We start from the raw sequence: 13813 nt of genomic DNA, 5'->3' as shown, positions 1-13813 counted from the left end.
TTAAAACAGCCCTTGTCGAGCTACTTTTCATTGCATCTAATATCAAAAGGTGTCCTCAAAGCAGCGGAAATGAAAAGCACTTATGCCGTTTGTTTATAAAAACATATCATTGTTCGGAGGCCTTAATTTTGTCTTCTGTTTTACGGATGGCAAGAATGGTTTGAGGAGCATCTTGCAAAAACGTACTACGAAAGAACCGGCCAAAATTAACCGAGGACGCCTTCCACTGATGTCTTTATTTTCAGGAAAACGAATGGACGTATTCTGCAACCGATTTGCCAGAAAACAGCAAAACACCCCGTATCACGACTACAATGAATTATATAGTTTGTGTCCTGAATCTTAGATTGCGGCCAGGCCCCGCAAAGGAAAGAAGACTAAGTTTAAACAAGTGTGCGAGCCAGAGATGATGCTTGAGAACTAACAATGCCAACTTTATAAATTTAGACACAAAAATGTTTCGTTCATTGGGACTCGGAGAAAAAAAAATCGAAAAGGTGTCCACTGACCGAGATAAGCCATCTCTTGAGTCCTCGATGAATCTCGGCGACAACTGTTAGCGCCGCCCGACCACAGCTCTCGGGATCCTACAATGAAAAGGCAACAAAGCCGTACCGGTAAATGAATTTTGTTTTACAGTGAATTCAACCGAGTTGTCAGCCTGCAAATCAACCCTTCATTTTTCGACCACAGCTCTTGGGGTGGCGGTATCGGGTAAGCGACCAAGCTGGGACGGTTATATTTGCAGGATATCAGTCTGCCTAAATTAATCTTAGAACAGGTCCATGTGAAGGAAGTTGAATTCTCGTGCGCATGGACATGAGTTTGATAAACTCCGCCACTGCTACGTCTCGGAGTAAGGCAAAAATGGGGCGTGGGGGGAGGGGGGAGGGGGAAGGAAACGGGAGTCAAAAGGGCAGGGTAAACTAGGACAAGTAAAAAGATGAATCAATATAACCTTACCTTCCAACTTGACGGTGGCTGCTCTAGAAAATGCATCAAGCGGCCTGCATGAAGTATGGAATAACTCAAGGCAATACAGCTACCGTAACAAAGCAAAGTGTGTTCTCTCGACAGATAGTTATCCCATAGCATTACCAAAGGTTTAATGTCAAACCACCGTACCACTTCAGTAACGAGAGGGAGAACCTGTAAAAAAACGTTTTTGGTCGTTTGAATAAGCAACTTGTTTAGAAAGATTGAGTTGCTGAGGCAGATAGATAGAGAAGATAGATAGAGTTTAATACAAATAACTTACATTGCAGCCAAAAGGCTGAATTGCGTAAATATGAACAACTATAAGTAAATATTAACTATGACAAATATGAACTAACATGGAATAAGATAAGATAAAAAAATAATATATACTTCTAAACATGTGATAAGACATTTGATAAAATACCTATGTATAAGAATAATTAAAATATCTATATTAAACGTGAGACTTGCTCATAGCCGGTGTAAAAGTATTCTTAAACCTGTTGGTACTTATATGAGGTAGCGCAAAATTACGCTTATGTCTTAAATTGTACATGCGAATGTTCCTCGGAGGCAGTAAATGATGTAACTTATTTGATGAATTTGCAATGATATTGTTAAAAACATTTCTACAGAGTTCAGTTCTTCTATCATATAAGGAACTCATCATCCCATGTTAAATAGCTCTAGATTCTTGTTGTAACTGTTTCCAGGTCTCCTAGTCTCCTATCGCTTTTTAAACTAGTTCCAGTTTCCAGGTCTCCTATCTCCTATCGCTTTTTAAACTAGTTCCCTGTCTCCTTCACGAATTTAGGGTGGACGCAACCAGGGCGACGCACTGCAAAAAGACCTGCAGTCAGACAAGTGAGAGATGGCTCAAAGTGGACGAACAAACCCCATTTCTGATGAAAGCGTAAGACTACGAAAGCAAAGAACAATCATCTCAGCTTCAATAGCCAGAGTTGGCGGAATATGACTTCTCACAAGAGAGAACCATATTTCTGCTTTTCGATCAGTAGACAACAGGGGAACCAATAATTACTGTAATGATAAACTACGCGCCTATGGAGGATGCGACATCTAAGGACAAGGATAAATTATTATTATTTTGATCAAGCAACAAATGCTATATCACTCATGAGCCACCTCACAACATCACAGCTATCCTTGGTGACTTCAATGCAAGAACAGGAAATGACAGCCACCCTGCAAAAATCCCAAGCAACTTCCACCTCTACCAACGACAATGGTATAAGACGAATAGACTTGCTGTATGCCACTCCACTACTCAAAGACACACCTAATCCCGATTTCCCAACCAAAGAAAAGTGGTAGAAAGAATAAAAGCTATCTATCGACAATTCCAAACGGGAAACAAATGTTCCACTTTCTACCTGCCTACGTTTTAGACAGTCTGGGTAAAATTAGCCAGTATCAAAAATACCACAGTAAATACTCTTTGTTCAATAGTACAACGTTCATCTTCTCTTCTACACCAGAAAATTGTCAGTTTGTCGGGTTTCCTTGTGCATTGTAAATTTACGTAGTAAGTAACAGCCACATGGAAAAGAACTGAAACAAATTAAATGAAAGAACTAACTCGCCAGCTCGCCTACTAGTTTGTGAGTGAGCGACATTTAATAACATTGCTTAAGCAAACCTACCTGTTGCCCCATTCTCCTTAATTCCCATCTTGAATCTGCCAAGCATTCTATCGTTTGCAGCAGTACCTAAGGAAAATAATTCTTACAGAAATTCGCTTCAACATAAAATGTAAATGATTCCACAGAGAATAGAAACATATTTGAAGTGAATCAGATCCTTACTTGACACAAAACAGATGATAGTGTTCCAAGCCGAAGGTCATTGGTCCAGGAAGGCACTTCCTCTCTGGAATTTGATTTTAAAAAGATTAATTTAAAGGGGCTAGGTCACGCTATTTTAGGTAATTTTGTTTAATTTTGTTAATTATGAGCTCTAAACGTCAAATTGGCAGAGCAAGAGTCTTTCATTTGCAAAATCACGGCAACATAACAACTGAGAATGATTTTCAAGTTTTGTAAATGACATTTTGATATAGAATGATTTACATTTGAAAAAAGGTGGGCCGACGTTTTTCAAATTTACCCAAATTCAATCCATTTCAATCCTCTCCAGTTTTGTCCATCCATGGCTCTTCTTGGCTTCCCTGTGTTTTGTTAGAGTTTTTCTATAGTTTTGAACAGTTATTTTGATATTTTAGTTAATTCTATGACAATTCGAACAGTGCTGAAATTGCCTAAAATTGCGTGACCTAGCCCATTTAAGGGCCGAGCGCTCTGAGGCAGGGTAAGCCATAAAATACCGGTAGACACCACGGCTAATGAATGTGGGCAAGGGAGGCCCTAGGTTCTAGTCCTGACCATCAGCTGGAGTTGAGCTGGGTAATTCCCAATTCAACTCCGCAGCTGTACCCGTAGACAGCCATTTGAACGATTCACTTCCCAACGTTTGGGATTCATACATTAAGTACGAAAGAACTACTGGGCCCTCGGAATTTTTATCAACTCTTTAAATCGTTCTTTAAATCGAATTATAGAGCCTTACTACATGTGTGATCATCAGCCAATGTGGCCGCCAAACACCAAGATGACCCCTGTGATGTCATAAGCCTACGCCATCTGGGTTTTAATCACACTTCATCAGCTTTGGTCACGGTCAAGGTGAAAACAGCATTGTAACAGAACGTGCCCCAAAAAGGTGGATAAAAAACACTTACCCTGATGAAGCTAAGCTTAAAGACCATTTGTTTGATGGCCTATCACCTGGAAAGGAAAAGAAATACATCAAAGCAGTCATTTAATTGAATTGAAGAGCTGCAAGGTTAATACAGCTAATACGGTGTTTTATATCACTGTAAAGACAATTATGAGGTTAAGACTCCATTATTTTCTTTGCCTTTAGAGAAGAAAAGACAGGTACTATGGAATGTATTTCTTGCACCCCTATGAAAATTGGCAGAAACGTTTTTCAGGTGCTGAATTTATGTACAGTCTAGTGTCAATATGGAAATGTAGAGGGACTAATAAGGAATTCTTCCTACCAGTTTGTGAGGAGCTCCATCCAAATGGTGATACTAGACAACAAAACATACTTTCCTCAATGAAATCCTGTCACAAAAAAGTAAAAAAAATCAAATCAAGATAACAGAATTAACAATTTGAAGGTAAATTATAGTGCTATATATATCCATGAAATTCATGAGAGCATTAGTCCTACTAATGGAACGGGCCCACAAAAGGACAAAGAACAACTCTGACAAGTTTGGGAATTGAACCCAGTGGATTTGACAACCATTGCTCTACCAACTGAAAAACAAAGTTGGAGCAGCCTGTAAGAGAAGGAGTGTTGATTAAAAGGACTGTTATAAATGTGTCTATAAAAAAAACACTTCTTTAACTTAATAGATATACTACAGTAACTTTTCTTTTTCCTACAAGTCGAAGAGCAAATACCTGATCACCAGATGACTGCTCTGAATCCAAGAATTTTGTTTGATTGAGCAATGAGTTGCCCTGAACCAAAGAAAACCCAAAAAAAATGACAGGACTCGCAGGAGAACAAGCATGACAAATGCATGCATGTATTTCAGTCAATGTCAAAAGTGTTTCCTTGCCATCATTATAATGGACAAAAAAATAGATTAGGTACAGGTCAAGGTACAAGTACGCCTTATTTAACGTCGGAAGTTCCTTTAGACTCTAGAGGGTAGGAAGGAAGGAAGCCAGTTGCCGGTGTGCTCATTTTACCCCCCTACTTTCCATTAGTGCTCTATTTTAAGGGCATTTACAGCTACCTGAAGCTGCACAGAATGGAAAGACTTCCAAGCAAGTATTTGAGGTCACCATGGATCAAACTCGGGATCTCTCGCACTGCAAGAGGCCGTGCATTAACCAACTGTGCAATCCTTACTCCTCATTGTAAACTGAAGTTGGATAAGCAAGCGAAGAAGTATTTTATGAACAATGCCTTTTGAAGTAACAAACAGTGTGCTGTATATAGGACTTTGATATTTCATTCTTTTTATGTTTCCTGTTGGTTTTGATTTGATTGATTGTGATTTCCGTTGTTTAGGTTTCCTTGTGACGTTGTCAGCTGTGATAGAGCGACTTTCATATGACCTTGAAAAATAAACGTAAAAAAATGCAAAGCATTCAATTGACTTATCGAATAAAAACAAACGAGCGCGAATTTTCATTAGCTTAGCGAACGCGGATGCTAACAACGACAACTTTCTGGAAAGTTTCACTTTGGCGTCATTTGAAATGCAGCAGTAATGTGATTGGGCAATCAAACTGCTTACTGCCCATATTAGGAGTTTCCTTGGCGGGAATAAGGAGAAGCTTTGTTTTAATCTTGCCAAACATTGGCTCGTGAAACAAATTGCAAAAACTTTTTCAAGGTCATACGACAGTCGCTCTAAGATATTGTGTTATTGGAACACATTTCGCTGAGTCAAGATATAGTTACTGGTTACGCGTCCAAGTAGGAATTCGATTATTTCTGGGAGTTTTTAACACACGGAGTCGAACATCAGGCCCTAGTTGTTCAAACGATGGATAGCGCTATCCGCCGGATAAATCGCTATCCATTGGATGGCGCAATTGGCTTTTCGCTATGACTTATCCACTCAATAGTGATTTATCCGGCGGATAGCGCTATCCGTTGTTTCAACAACTGTGGCCAGATGTTAAGTTGTTCTGTTTGCCATTTGGTTTCTTTTCTTTATTTCCAGCTATAAGTTTGCGTTGATAATTCTTGCTATTTCGTGCCCTGTCGTAATCGAGAGCTCATTTTCTTATGAGACAATTGATCGCTTTCTTTCTATTTTTTATCGTAAGTGGTGTAAGCAAGCGGCTTAGCCTCTGTGACTATGCAATACTGAACTGAATTCAACAATACTTTGGTTGAAACCGGCAAACTCCGGCGTATAACACCACGTGTCTACTACACCGGGAACGCGACAGAGTCAACATTTAGGGGGATTTAGCATCACGCACATGTTAAACAGAAACTTGCAGGTTACCCATAGTCATACACGTAGAACGTAACTGGTCATTCCACCCCACGTATTAGTGTGTCTCAGCACTCATTTTAATGACTAAGTCTACCCACTGATTTTAGTGATGAAAAATTAGGGTTAGGGTCGGTTAGCTATCATATGAGGGTCACCAGAATACTGTAGGGCGGATCGACTCTGGAGCGGAATGACTTGTCTTCATTGTATTCATGTAGAACTATGAAAATTCTCTTATTGTAAACTTTCACTCTCTTTTGCGAAGTTGTTCAATATCCGTAGCTAACAAGCAAAATACGAGTAAAAATCAAGAAAAAAATTTTCATTTCTGGCATAGCCTATATTTCAGCCTCACGTTTAACATATGACGTAGGCAGTGTGGCCCAGTGGTCAGGGCGCTTGCCTTGAGATCCGGAAATCCCGGGTTCAAGACCCGCTCTGACCACTCGTTGAATTTGTTCCTGGTTGTCCCTGGTTCAACTTCCCAACTGCACTTGTAAATAGCCAACTGGTTTGCCTCCGGCCAGTTAGACCGTGTCGTTGTGTTTCATTGGCCCTGAAAAGCCCCTGCGGGGAGAGGTCAATTAAGTATGTATTGTATTGTGTGCAGCAAACATGAGGCTAAACCTAGTTTAAATTAAACATTTAATTTGAGCTACCTCAAAGGACTTACCAGGCCAAAGGTGCTTCTGCGAGGGAGTCTAAATGGTCTTTTGGGTGAGATATGTGGTGCAGCCACAGAATACTGTTGAATCAATTGCTTTGTTTGTACATTTTCATCTACACCAGCGCAAGAAAATGCTCGCCTAGGGTAGAAAAACCACACAGTAAAACAAGACAACATGTTACTTGATTGGTTCAATCTAGGAAACAAAATGTTAACAATTTAAGTAATTTTAAAAAAAAAATTTTTTGACCATTCATACTTTGGTTTGTGTTTTGAGAGGTTTTCCTTTCTATCGTCTAACATTTCATCAGTAGTGTGTCTTTTATCCAGAAAGCCTGTCTCTCCTTCCTAAAACAAAATTCAGGTCATACATATATGTTTTTACAAATTTCAATTATATATCCAATCATCGAGGGGGCCTGAAACAAACAGGGTCATTCATCTTCTTCAAGGCCCAGTTGTTCAAAACCCAGTTAAACGCTGATCCCAGATTAAAATTCAACCAAGGAGTTTATTTCTCTACTTCAAAAAATTTGTTCAGCGCTGAAAGTGCTACTATGATCAAAAAATCATTTTCTTTTTTTCTTCACAGTTTGACAGCGTGTTCGCTTAACACCTGACTGGTAAAATTTTGAGCTTTGACGTTTATCCAAAAGCTGTTTATTTTGAGTGTAAGGTTTGGATTTCACGGTCCGCCATTACTCACGTTCAAACCTGACCTATTGGACCTCAAGAGGGTTGGATCTAGCGAAAGTGACGTCATTTACTCACTAGCTTAAAATTTCAGCGTGTAAACACAACTTATTTGCAAAACACGAGTTTAAAAGTCTGAAAGCCCGAAACTCCCGCGCTGTATATTAATTCAGCCGCGTACACACGCAGTGCAGTGTTAAAACAGTGAGTCTTTGACGTCATTTCCTCCTCGACCCAGCTCTCTCAAGATTTTAAAGTTAGTAATGGCGGACCAATAAATAACAAAATTCCAGTTAAAATAAACACGTGTCTTTTTAAAATCAGAACTTAAAACTTGGTTAACATAGTTTTGAAATCCAAAGAAAAAGAAGAATTGTTTTTTGGTGGCAGCAGCACTTGAAATTCGGCAAAATTATGTGTTAAAAGAAGTCAATCTTGAAAAACAAAAATAAGCAAAAGAAACTTTTACTAAAAAGTTGAAAAAATAAAACCAAAGTTTACACTAATCCTGGGTTAAGTTAATCGGCTTTCGAAAATCCAGGCCCCGGATACTACATGTACATGTACATGTTAAGCCTACAGATTACATGCAAATGACTCTCCCTTGGATAGCAAATGAGCATTTATTGTTTAATGAGAATCAGGCATCCACTGAGCTGGAATAATTAGGCTGAGACAGTCGGTACAAAATGGTCGTTGAAATCCTGGGCCCGGTTGTTCAAAAGCCGATTAACGCTAATCCCAGATTAAAAATTAACCAAGGAGTTTATTTCTCTTCTCCTAATTGCTGTTCAACGCTGATATTTGGCAAAACTTTACATTAGAAGAAGTCAATCTTGAAAAACAAAAGTAAACGAAAGAAATTTTCACCAAAAAGTTGAAAACATGAAACAAAAGTTTACACTAATCCTGGATTAAGTTAATCGGCTTTCAAACAACCGGGCCCTGTTGTCTAAATACAATTAATGGATTGTGCAACTTAATAGTCCACTACACCCAACATCACCAGAAATGCCCCTATAATTAGATGCACACAGATTTTGATACGCGTCACAAAGTGTGGCCGTGCTCTTCTTCCCAACTTCAACATCACTCATGTCTCAGAATACAAACAATTACCGGCACGTTATTGTTAGAAATTGGTAGGAAAAGCTTAGAATTAAAGGGACAGTTCATGTTGGGTGCATCTAATTGTACTAGGTCAGGAACCCATGACCCGGAGTCTACAACTCTACTGCGTTCGTGTAACGGCGTTTTCACAGACCAATTTATTTTTAGATTGAATTTCCCGCGAATGAGACTCCCACAGGAGCCCGATGACCAATTACAAGAAATTAAGCTGACGTCATAGGGTGACCGAACCGGAACTGCGTTTGTTTTTCGACCTAATTCGAGGGAAGGGCTAGTCTAAAAATAAACCTACTTGTAAAAACGCCGTTTCACAGACGCTGTATGGAAGTTGCACGCTCCAGATGGGCTCCTGACTAGGTGCATTTCGCGACAAGAGTGCACATCACAGACAATCTTCACCATTAATTCCTCAAAATTGCACTTCAGTAAACATAATGATATTTTTCTCTTGCAGTTTAGTACCACAAAACATGTTCCAAAGCTTCTTTGAAAAGCATGCAACCAACCAACCCCCTTCCTAAATCCCCTGTTAACATTTTGCATTTTGTGACATTAATTTATTTTAAAAAGTGTTATGTACATGCAGACTAATATATAGTTTTAGCCAAGCCTAAAAGCGGAGTTCCCGTCTCTAACCCCAGAAAGCAAATTATACACCCCTTTTTATATATAAAAACGTCAAATTTTGGAATTGAGGCTGAAAGTTCTTATATAATTTGGCGTTGTGAGGCTGAAAATTAAAGATGTTGCTAATTTTACATGGCATAGTTTTTCAATAACTGAAGTCTTGCGGATGAGACTAGGAAACTCATCAAAGTGCTTGCTTTGATTAACTAGAGCAGATTTAAATCGTTATCTGGAAATAAATGTGAAAATGTTTCATAAGCAACACAACGTTGCGGCCATATCTCACGGTCTTCTTCAGGCAATAAGAGATTGCCAAGAGACTGCTGATTCTCCCCCACGTAGCGTTCCTGACAATCCTTGTCCCCACACTTTACTCCATACACCATATTAGCCCGTTTCGCTTTCGGCACACTGTCCTTCACTCGAACTAGCTTTTGTCTCAGGGTGTTCCAAGGGTGTAACAAGTAGAGACGCCGTGTGCCTTAAAAGCATTCTTGATTTTCTCTGAAATACCTGCTACATAAGAGATCGTGATGTTCGCTCTTGTTGTCCGTCCCTGTCCCTTGTCATGAGTACTGCTGAAATTGCCTGATGCATAAATATCTCAAATTTCGCCGCCTCTTCGCTTGTGCTCTTTCCCGTTCTTTATCCCGTTGCTTGTCACTAATGATTTCCCGCCAGAAAAAAGCGGGTTCCCAAATGCAACGTTGCCACGTGATTTCCCGCCACGGTAAATTGCCCGAACACTCCCGTCCCCACATGCTCTCTTACCTCCCCATCTCCACCCCGACAGTCTGTACGGGCGAACGCTCGCGACGTCAGTCTGTACGGACGAACGTACGTGACGTCACAACCAAGATTTCTCGCATCCATAGATTTCCCAAAAGATCTTACTTATGGTGCTCCGCCGGCACGCTTCGCGCACCTGGTTAGGCCTAAATAAAAGCTTTAAGACGGCGCTCGGGATGTTTTGTGCGCTCCCGTTTTGTGCGAGGCTTACAGCACGTAGTAGCCCGCACCTGAGCTCCGCTATAGAGCGTTTTCACATGATGTCCCGACGGCCATGTTGGTGTTCAAAAGCAAAGAAATGGCGGCCATGATGGTTTACCGAACTAATCCTCTGGGAATTGAACTCTATTTTTATGAAAATACTCTCTTTTGTTCCAGTAATCCAATATGGCTGCTGGTCAGGTGAGTGAAAACGCTCAATGAGTGCAACTTGCTCCATTAGTGGAAAACACTCTTTGCCTATGGATGTCTTTTAACAATTAAGGAAGCCCCTGGAAGCAGGGTTGGCGCAGAAAGAGCACTCGCCTCCCGCCAATGTGGCCCAGGTTCGAGTCCCAGACCTGACACAATAAGTGGGTTCAGTTTGTGTTCGTTTTCTACTTTGCTCCGAGGGTTTTTCTCCGGGTTCTCCGATTTTCCTCCCTCAGCAAAAACCAGCATACAGCTGATTCCAGCTGGCTGTAAGCTGCGCTCCAAGGTCATACATGGACCGTATAGCGGCTACCAGAGGTGCATAGTATGCTCTTGGTTCGAGTGACCTTGTTGAGCTGTGTCACTGCTGTACTTTGCGACAACAACAACTAGCGAGACTTATTACTTAATTACAGTAACTTTGTCAGTAAACTGGCAACAGAATTTAATAGAATGTGTACAGCTCTTGATACCTTTATCGTTGTAGTAGTGCGGAGAGTGGTTGGCGTAGAGTTGATCACACCAAAACTGTTGCTTTTATTCTCACTTAACTTAAGTGAGGTTTCAGTGAAAACTGACCTCGATCTGGAAAAAAGTAATAAAAAAATCACAATTCACGTCGTCTTGGCACTTTCAGACAAATCCATCGATACAAGGATTTTCCACGATGTAATGACTGCCTTAAAATTATAATTAGTGATCGTGAAAAATATATATGGTCACAGTCTACATGTGCAATGTCATATTCCTTAAGTACTGGTTTAATCCAAGACATTTTGGACCTTCATTTTATTCACAGAAAATGTTTTAATGTGAAGATTTAATATTTCAGAAGTTTTATTCTCAATCTTCATTAGCATGTGCTGCTTGTGCCCTTTAAAACAAGATCAAATGGCGTGAACACATGGCCCCTGTTCTTCAAACCTGGGTAGATAGTGCTATCCACAGGATAAATCACTATGCACTGGATAACTCAATTGGTTTTTCCAGTGTTTCACCGCTGGTTAGTGATTTATCCGGTGGATAGCATTAATTTATCCACATTTTGAACAACCGAGGCAATTTATGCTGATCGATTTTAATGAGACACTGGCGCACAACTTTAAGGACAAAATTCAAACAGACGTGGATCAGTGAAACTAAACACTAACCTGCCTCTAACAACCATTTTTTTCCGACTTTCAACATCAGTGTTTGACAAACTTGATGCATCATGAAGTGCACATAAAGAAAGCATCATTTATGTTAAATTAGTTAGAATGACGGTTAGATAAACAAAATAACAATATTGAAACATAACAGAGTGCACTTTTTGGGCAAATTGCACTTTTGGGAAAGATACTCCATGATGGCTATTTTTACTGTCATAACATTTTACATCAAGACTCTAAAACTGACTAATTTGTACTATGTATTACTATTGACTTAAGGTGATTCCCTTGTTTTTCAGCAGGCATCTCATACTGCGCATAACAATGCCACTTCAGAAATGGCAGCGTTTCACACCTGCCATCTGAGGAGTCACGCAACAATGGCCGCTTTTTGCTGTTCAAGAGCTTTTAGTGCAATCATGCTGACAACTCTTCTCGGTTAAGAAGGTGTTGAATTGGAACTCGCCCCAGTCCTTTCGCGGAAAATGATCATTTTGAAGCCGAAATTTCCCCTTTGCCATCCATTTATCATCGTGTTGCGAAGAAACGAACACCGTGACCCCCAGTTTTTAATGGTTTTATTTACTCGTAATAGATACACAGTACCCCATCTTTTTAATGCATTTATTTAATGTCCTGTGTATGAATATCAATTGTGCCAAGTTTAAAAAAAATCTGGATTGTACGTCATTTTCAAGGGAATTATCTTAAAACTGACTTATTTTGACAGCCAAACAAATTTTATTTTTATGGTCATTTATTCCTATTTAATATGAAATTAACTGTGACAATAGTAAATCTTAGCCACTTGCAGTAATAGCCGTATGTGAGAACTAAGGATACCTTCTGTAACTTAAAAAAAGTGATCAATCCATTGGACAACCAGATAATATAATAATAATATTTATAATAAGTTTTGTTTTTTAAAGTCAGCTGCCTGATTGGATAAATTCCTACAAATCTATTTAAAAAAACATATACCTACCAAAATTTAACAATAATTATTTGAGTCAGAGATGTCATTTAAAAGCACACACTTGACTTCGCCTTGGATCATTGCACATAGTCACATAAAATACATAGAGGATATTACATGGCTGCGCAGAGATGCCAAATTTCTCTTTATAGAGTGTTGAAAAATACTTCACGAGTGAGCACAGCCTGGGAACAAGTGAAATATTTTTCAACACAAAAAATACAAATTTCATATCTCCAAGTGGCCATGTAAAAAGGTAAAGTCTCTGCTTACGAGCCAGAAGGCTCATCAGGCCGGCGCTTATCTCCGGTTTCTGTAGCATGAAGCGACTAGGAGTATTTGTACTCCCCCCTGGATGGGATGCTAGTCCATCGCAGGGTTACCCCCAGCATTACGCCGGTACCCATTTATACACCTGGGTGGAGAGAGGCACCGTAAGAGTAAAGTGTCTTGCCCAAGAACACAACACAATGTCCCCGGCCAGGCCCTGAACTCGGACCACTCGATCGGGTGTCAAGCGCACTAACCGTGAGGCTACCGCACCTCCCCTCCAAGTGGCCATGTAATAGACAATATTCATAAACGGCTGCTAAGTAATTATTCTTTTGTATTTATGCTAATCATCCTCTCTCGCCTCGTAAGCAAGAACAAATTCAAAAGAATTTTTGCTCCAAAGTTAGGCTAGTGAAGATGATTAGCAGAAAGACAAAAGAATATTTTTTTGGCCACCGTTATGAATATGGTCTATATTCTATTTATTATTATAAACACCAATGAAATACTAAATTATTTCACGAAAGGCATCGAAATGCACGATTTTCATATGTAACCATAGCAACAGTGATCTTTTCATGCGTGAAATTCAAAATAACATGTTATCTTCTCGTGTGAAGGTATCATGTTTTCGCGCGAAAGTTCACTTGGTATTTCATTGGTGTTTATATAATAAAGTACATTTTTTGCCCAATAATCAGGCAAGTTGTGCTGTCACAAGTTAATGTCAGCTATTTAGTAATGATCCTTGTTTTTCATCAAGAAGATACATGCAAAACAAGGACAAACCAGTCATTGATTCTCTAAAACATTTACTTATTTACTTACCTACTCATAAGTCTTTCATCAACTGACGATGAAGCTGATGCTTTTGACACTGGAAGTGCAAACGTTGGAAACACATAGTGGATGTGATTCGTTATAAGGAATTTTAAGATGAGTTCATATGCCAAGAGTCTTCCTTCTCTCCACTCCCAGCTTTCTGACATCAAGAAATCAGCTGATGTGGATTTTCCCCCTTGTATAAAAAAATGTAATACAATAATATTTGGAAAAATCAA

At 39.5% G+C, this 13813-nt stretch overlaps 1 protein-coding gene across 2 annotated transcripts in view; it reads right to left on the bottom strand.

The window, feature by feature from the left end:
• Positions 1–13813, bottom strand: part of LOC138022252 (uncharacterized) — a 58504-nt gene that overhangs the window by 31636 nt on the left and 13055 nt on the right. Inside the window, exons 12-23 of one of the 2 annotated variants that reach the window (XM_068869336.1) lie at positions 13581–13770; positions 11504–11554; positions 10826–10937; positions 6961–7049; positions 6708–6840; positions 4473–4532; positions 4061–4127; positions 3737–3782; positions 2805–2868; positions 2643–2708; positions 964–1149; positions 510–587 (exon numbers count right to left, since the gene is read on the bottom strand). In XM_068869336.1, the coding sequence (XP_068725437.1) occupies positions 510–587; positions 964–1149; positions 2643–2708; positions 2805–2868; positions 3737–3782; positions 4061–4127; positions 4473–4532; positions 6708–6840; positions 6961–7049; positions 10826–10937; positions 11504–11554; positions 13581–13770 (1142 nt within the window). The remainder of the gene's footprint in view (positions 1–509; positions 588–963; positions 1150–2642; positions 2709–2804; positions 2869–3736; positions 3783–4060; positions 4128–4472; positions 4533–6707; positions 6841–6960; positions 7050–10825; positions 10938–11503; positions 11555–13580; positions 13771–13813) is intronic. The other variant, XM_068869337.1, reaches the window with a different exon arrangement.

The sequence above is a fragment of the Montipora capricornis genome, chromosome 10 (assembly GCF_036669925.1).
Source record: "Montipora capricornis isolate CH-2021 chromosome 10, ASM3666992v2, whole genome shotgun sequence".
Classification (NCBI taxonomy): domain Eukaryota; kingdom Metazoa; phylum Cnidaria; class Anthozoa; order Scleractinia; family Acroporidae; genus Montipora; species Montipora capricornis.
Note: the sequence above shows the minus strand (reverse complement) of the source record. Positions and strands in the feature narration are given on the sequence as shown.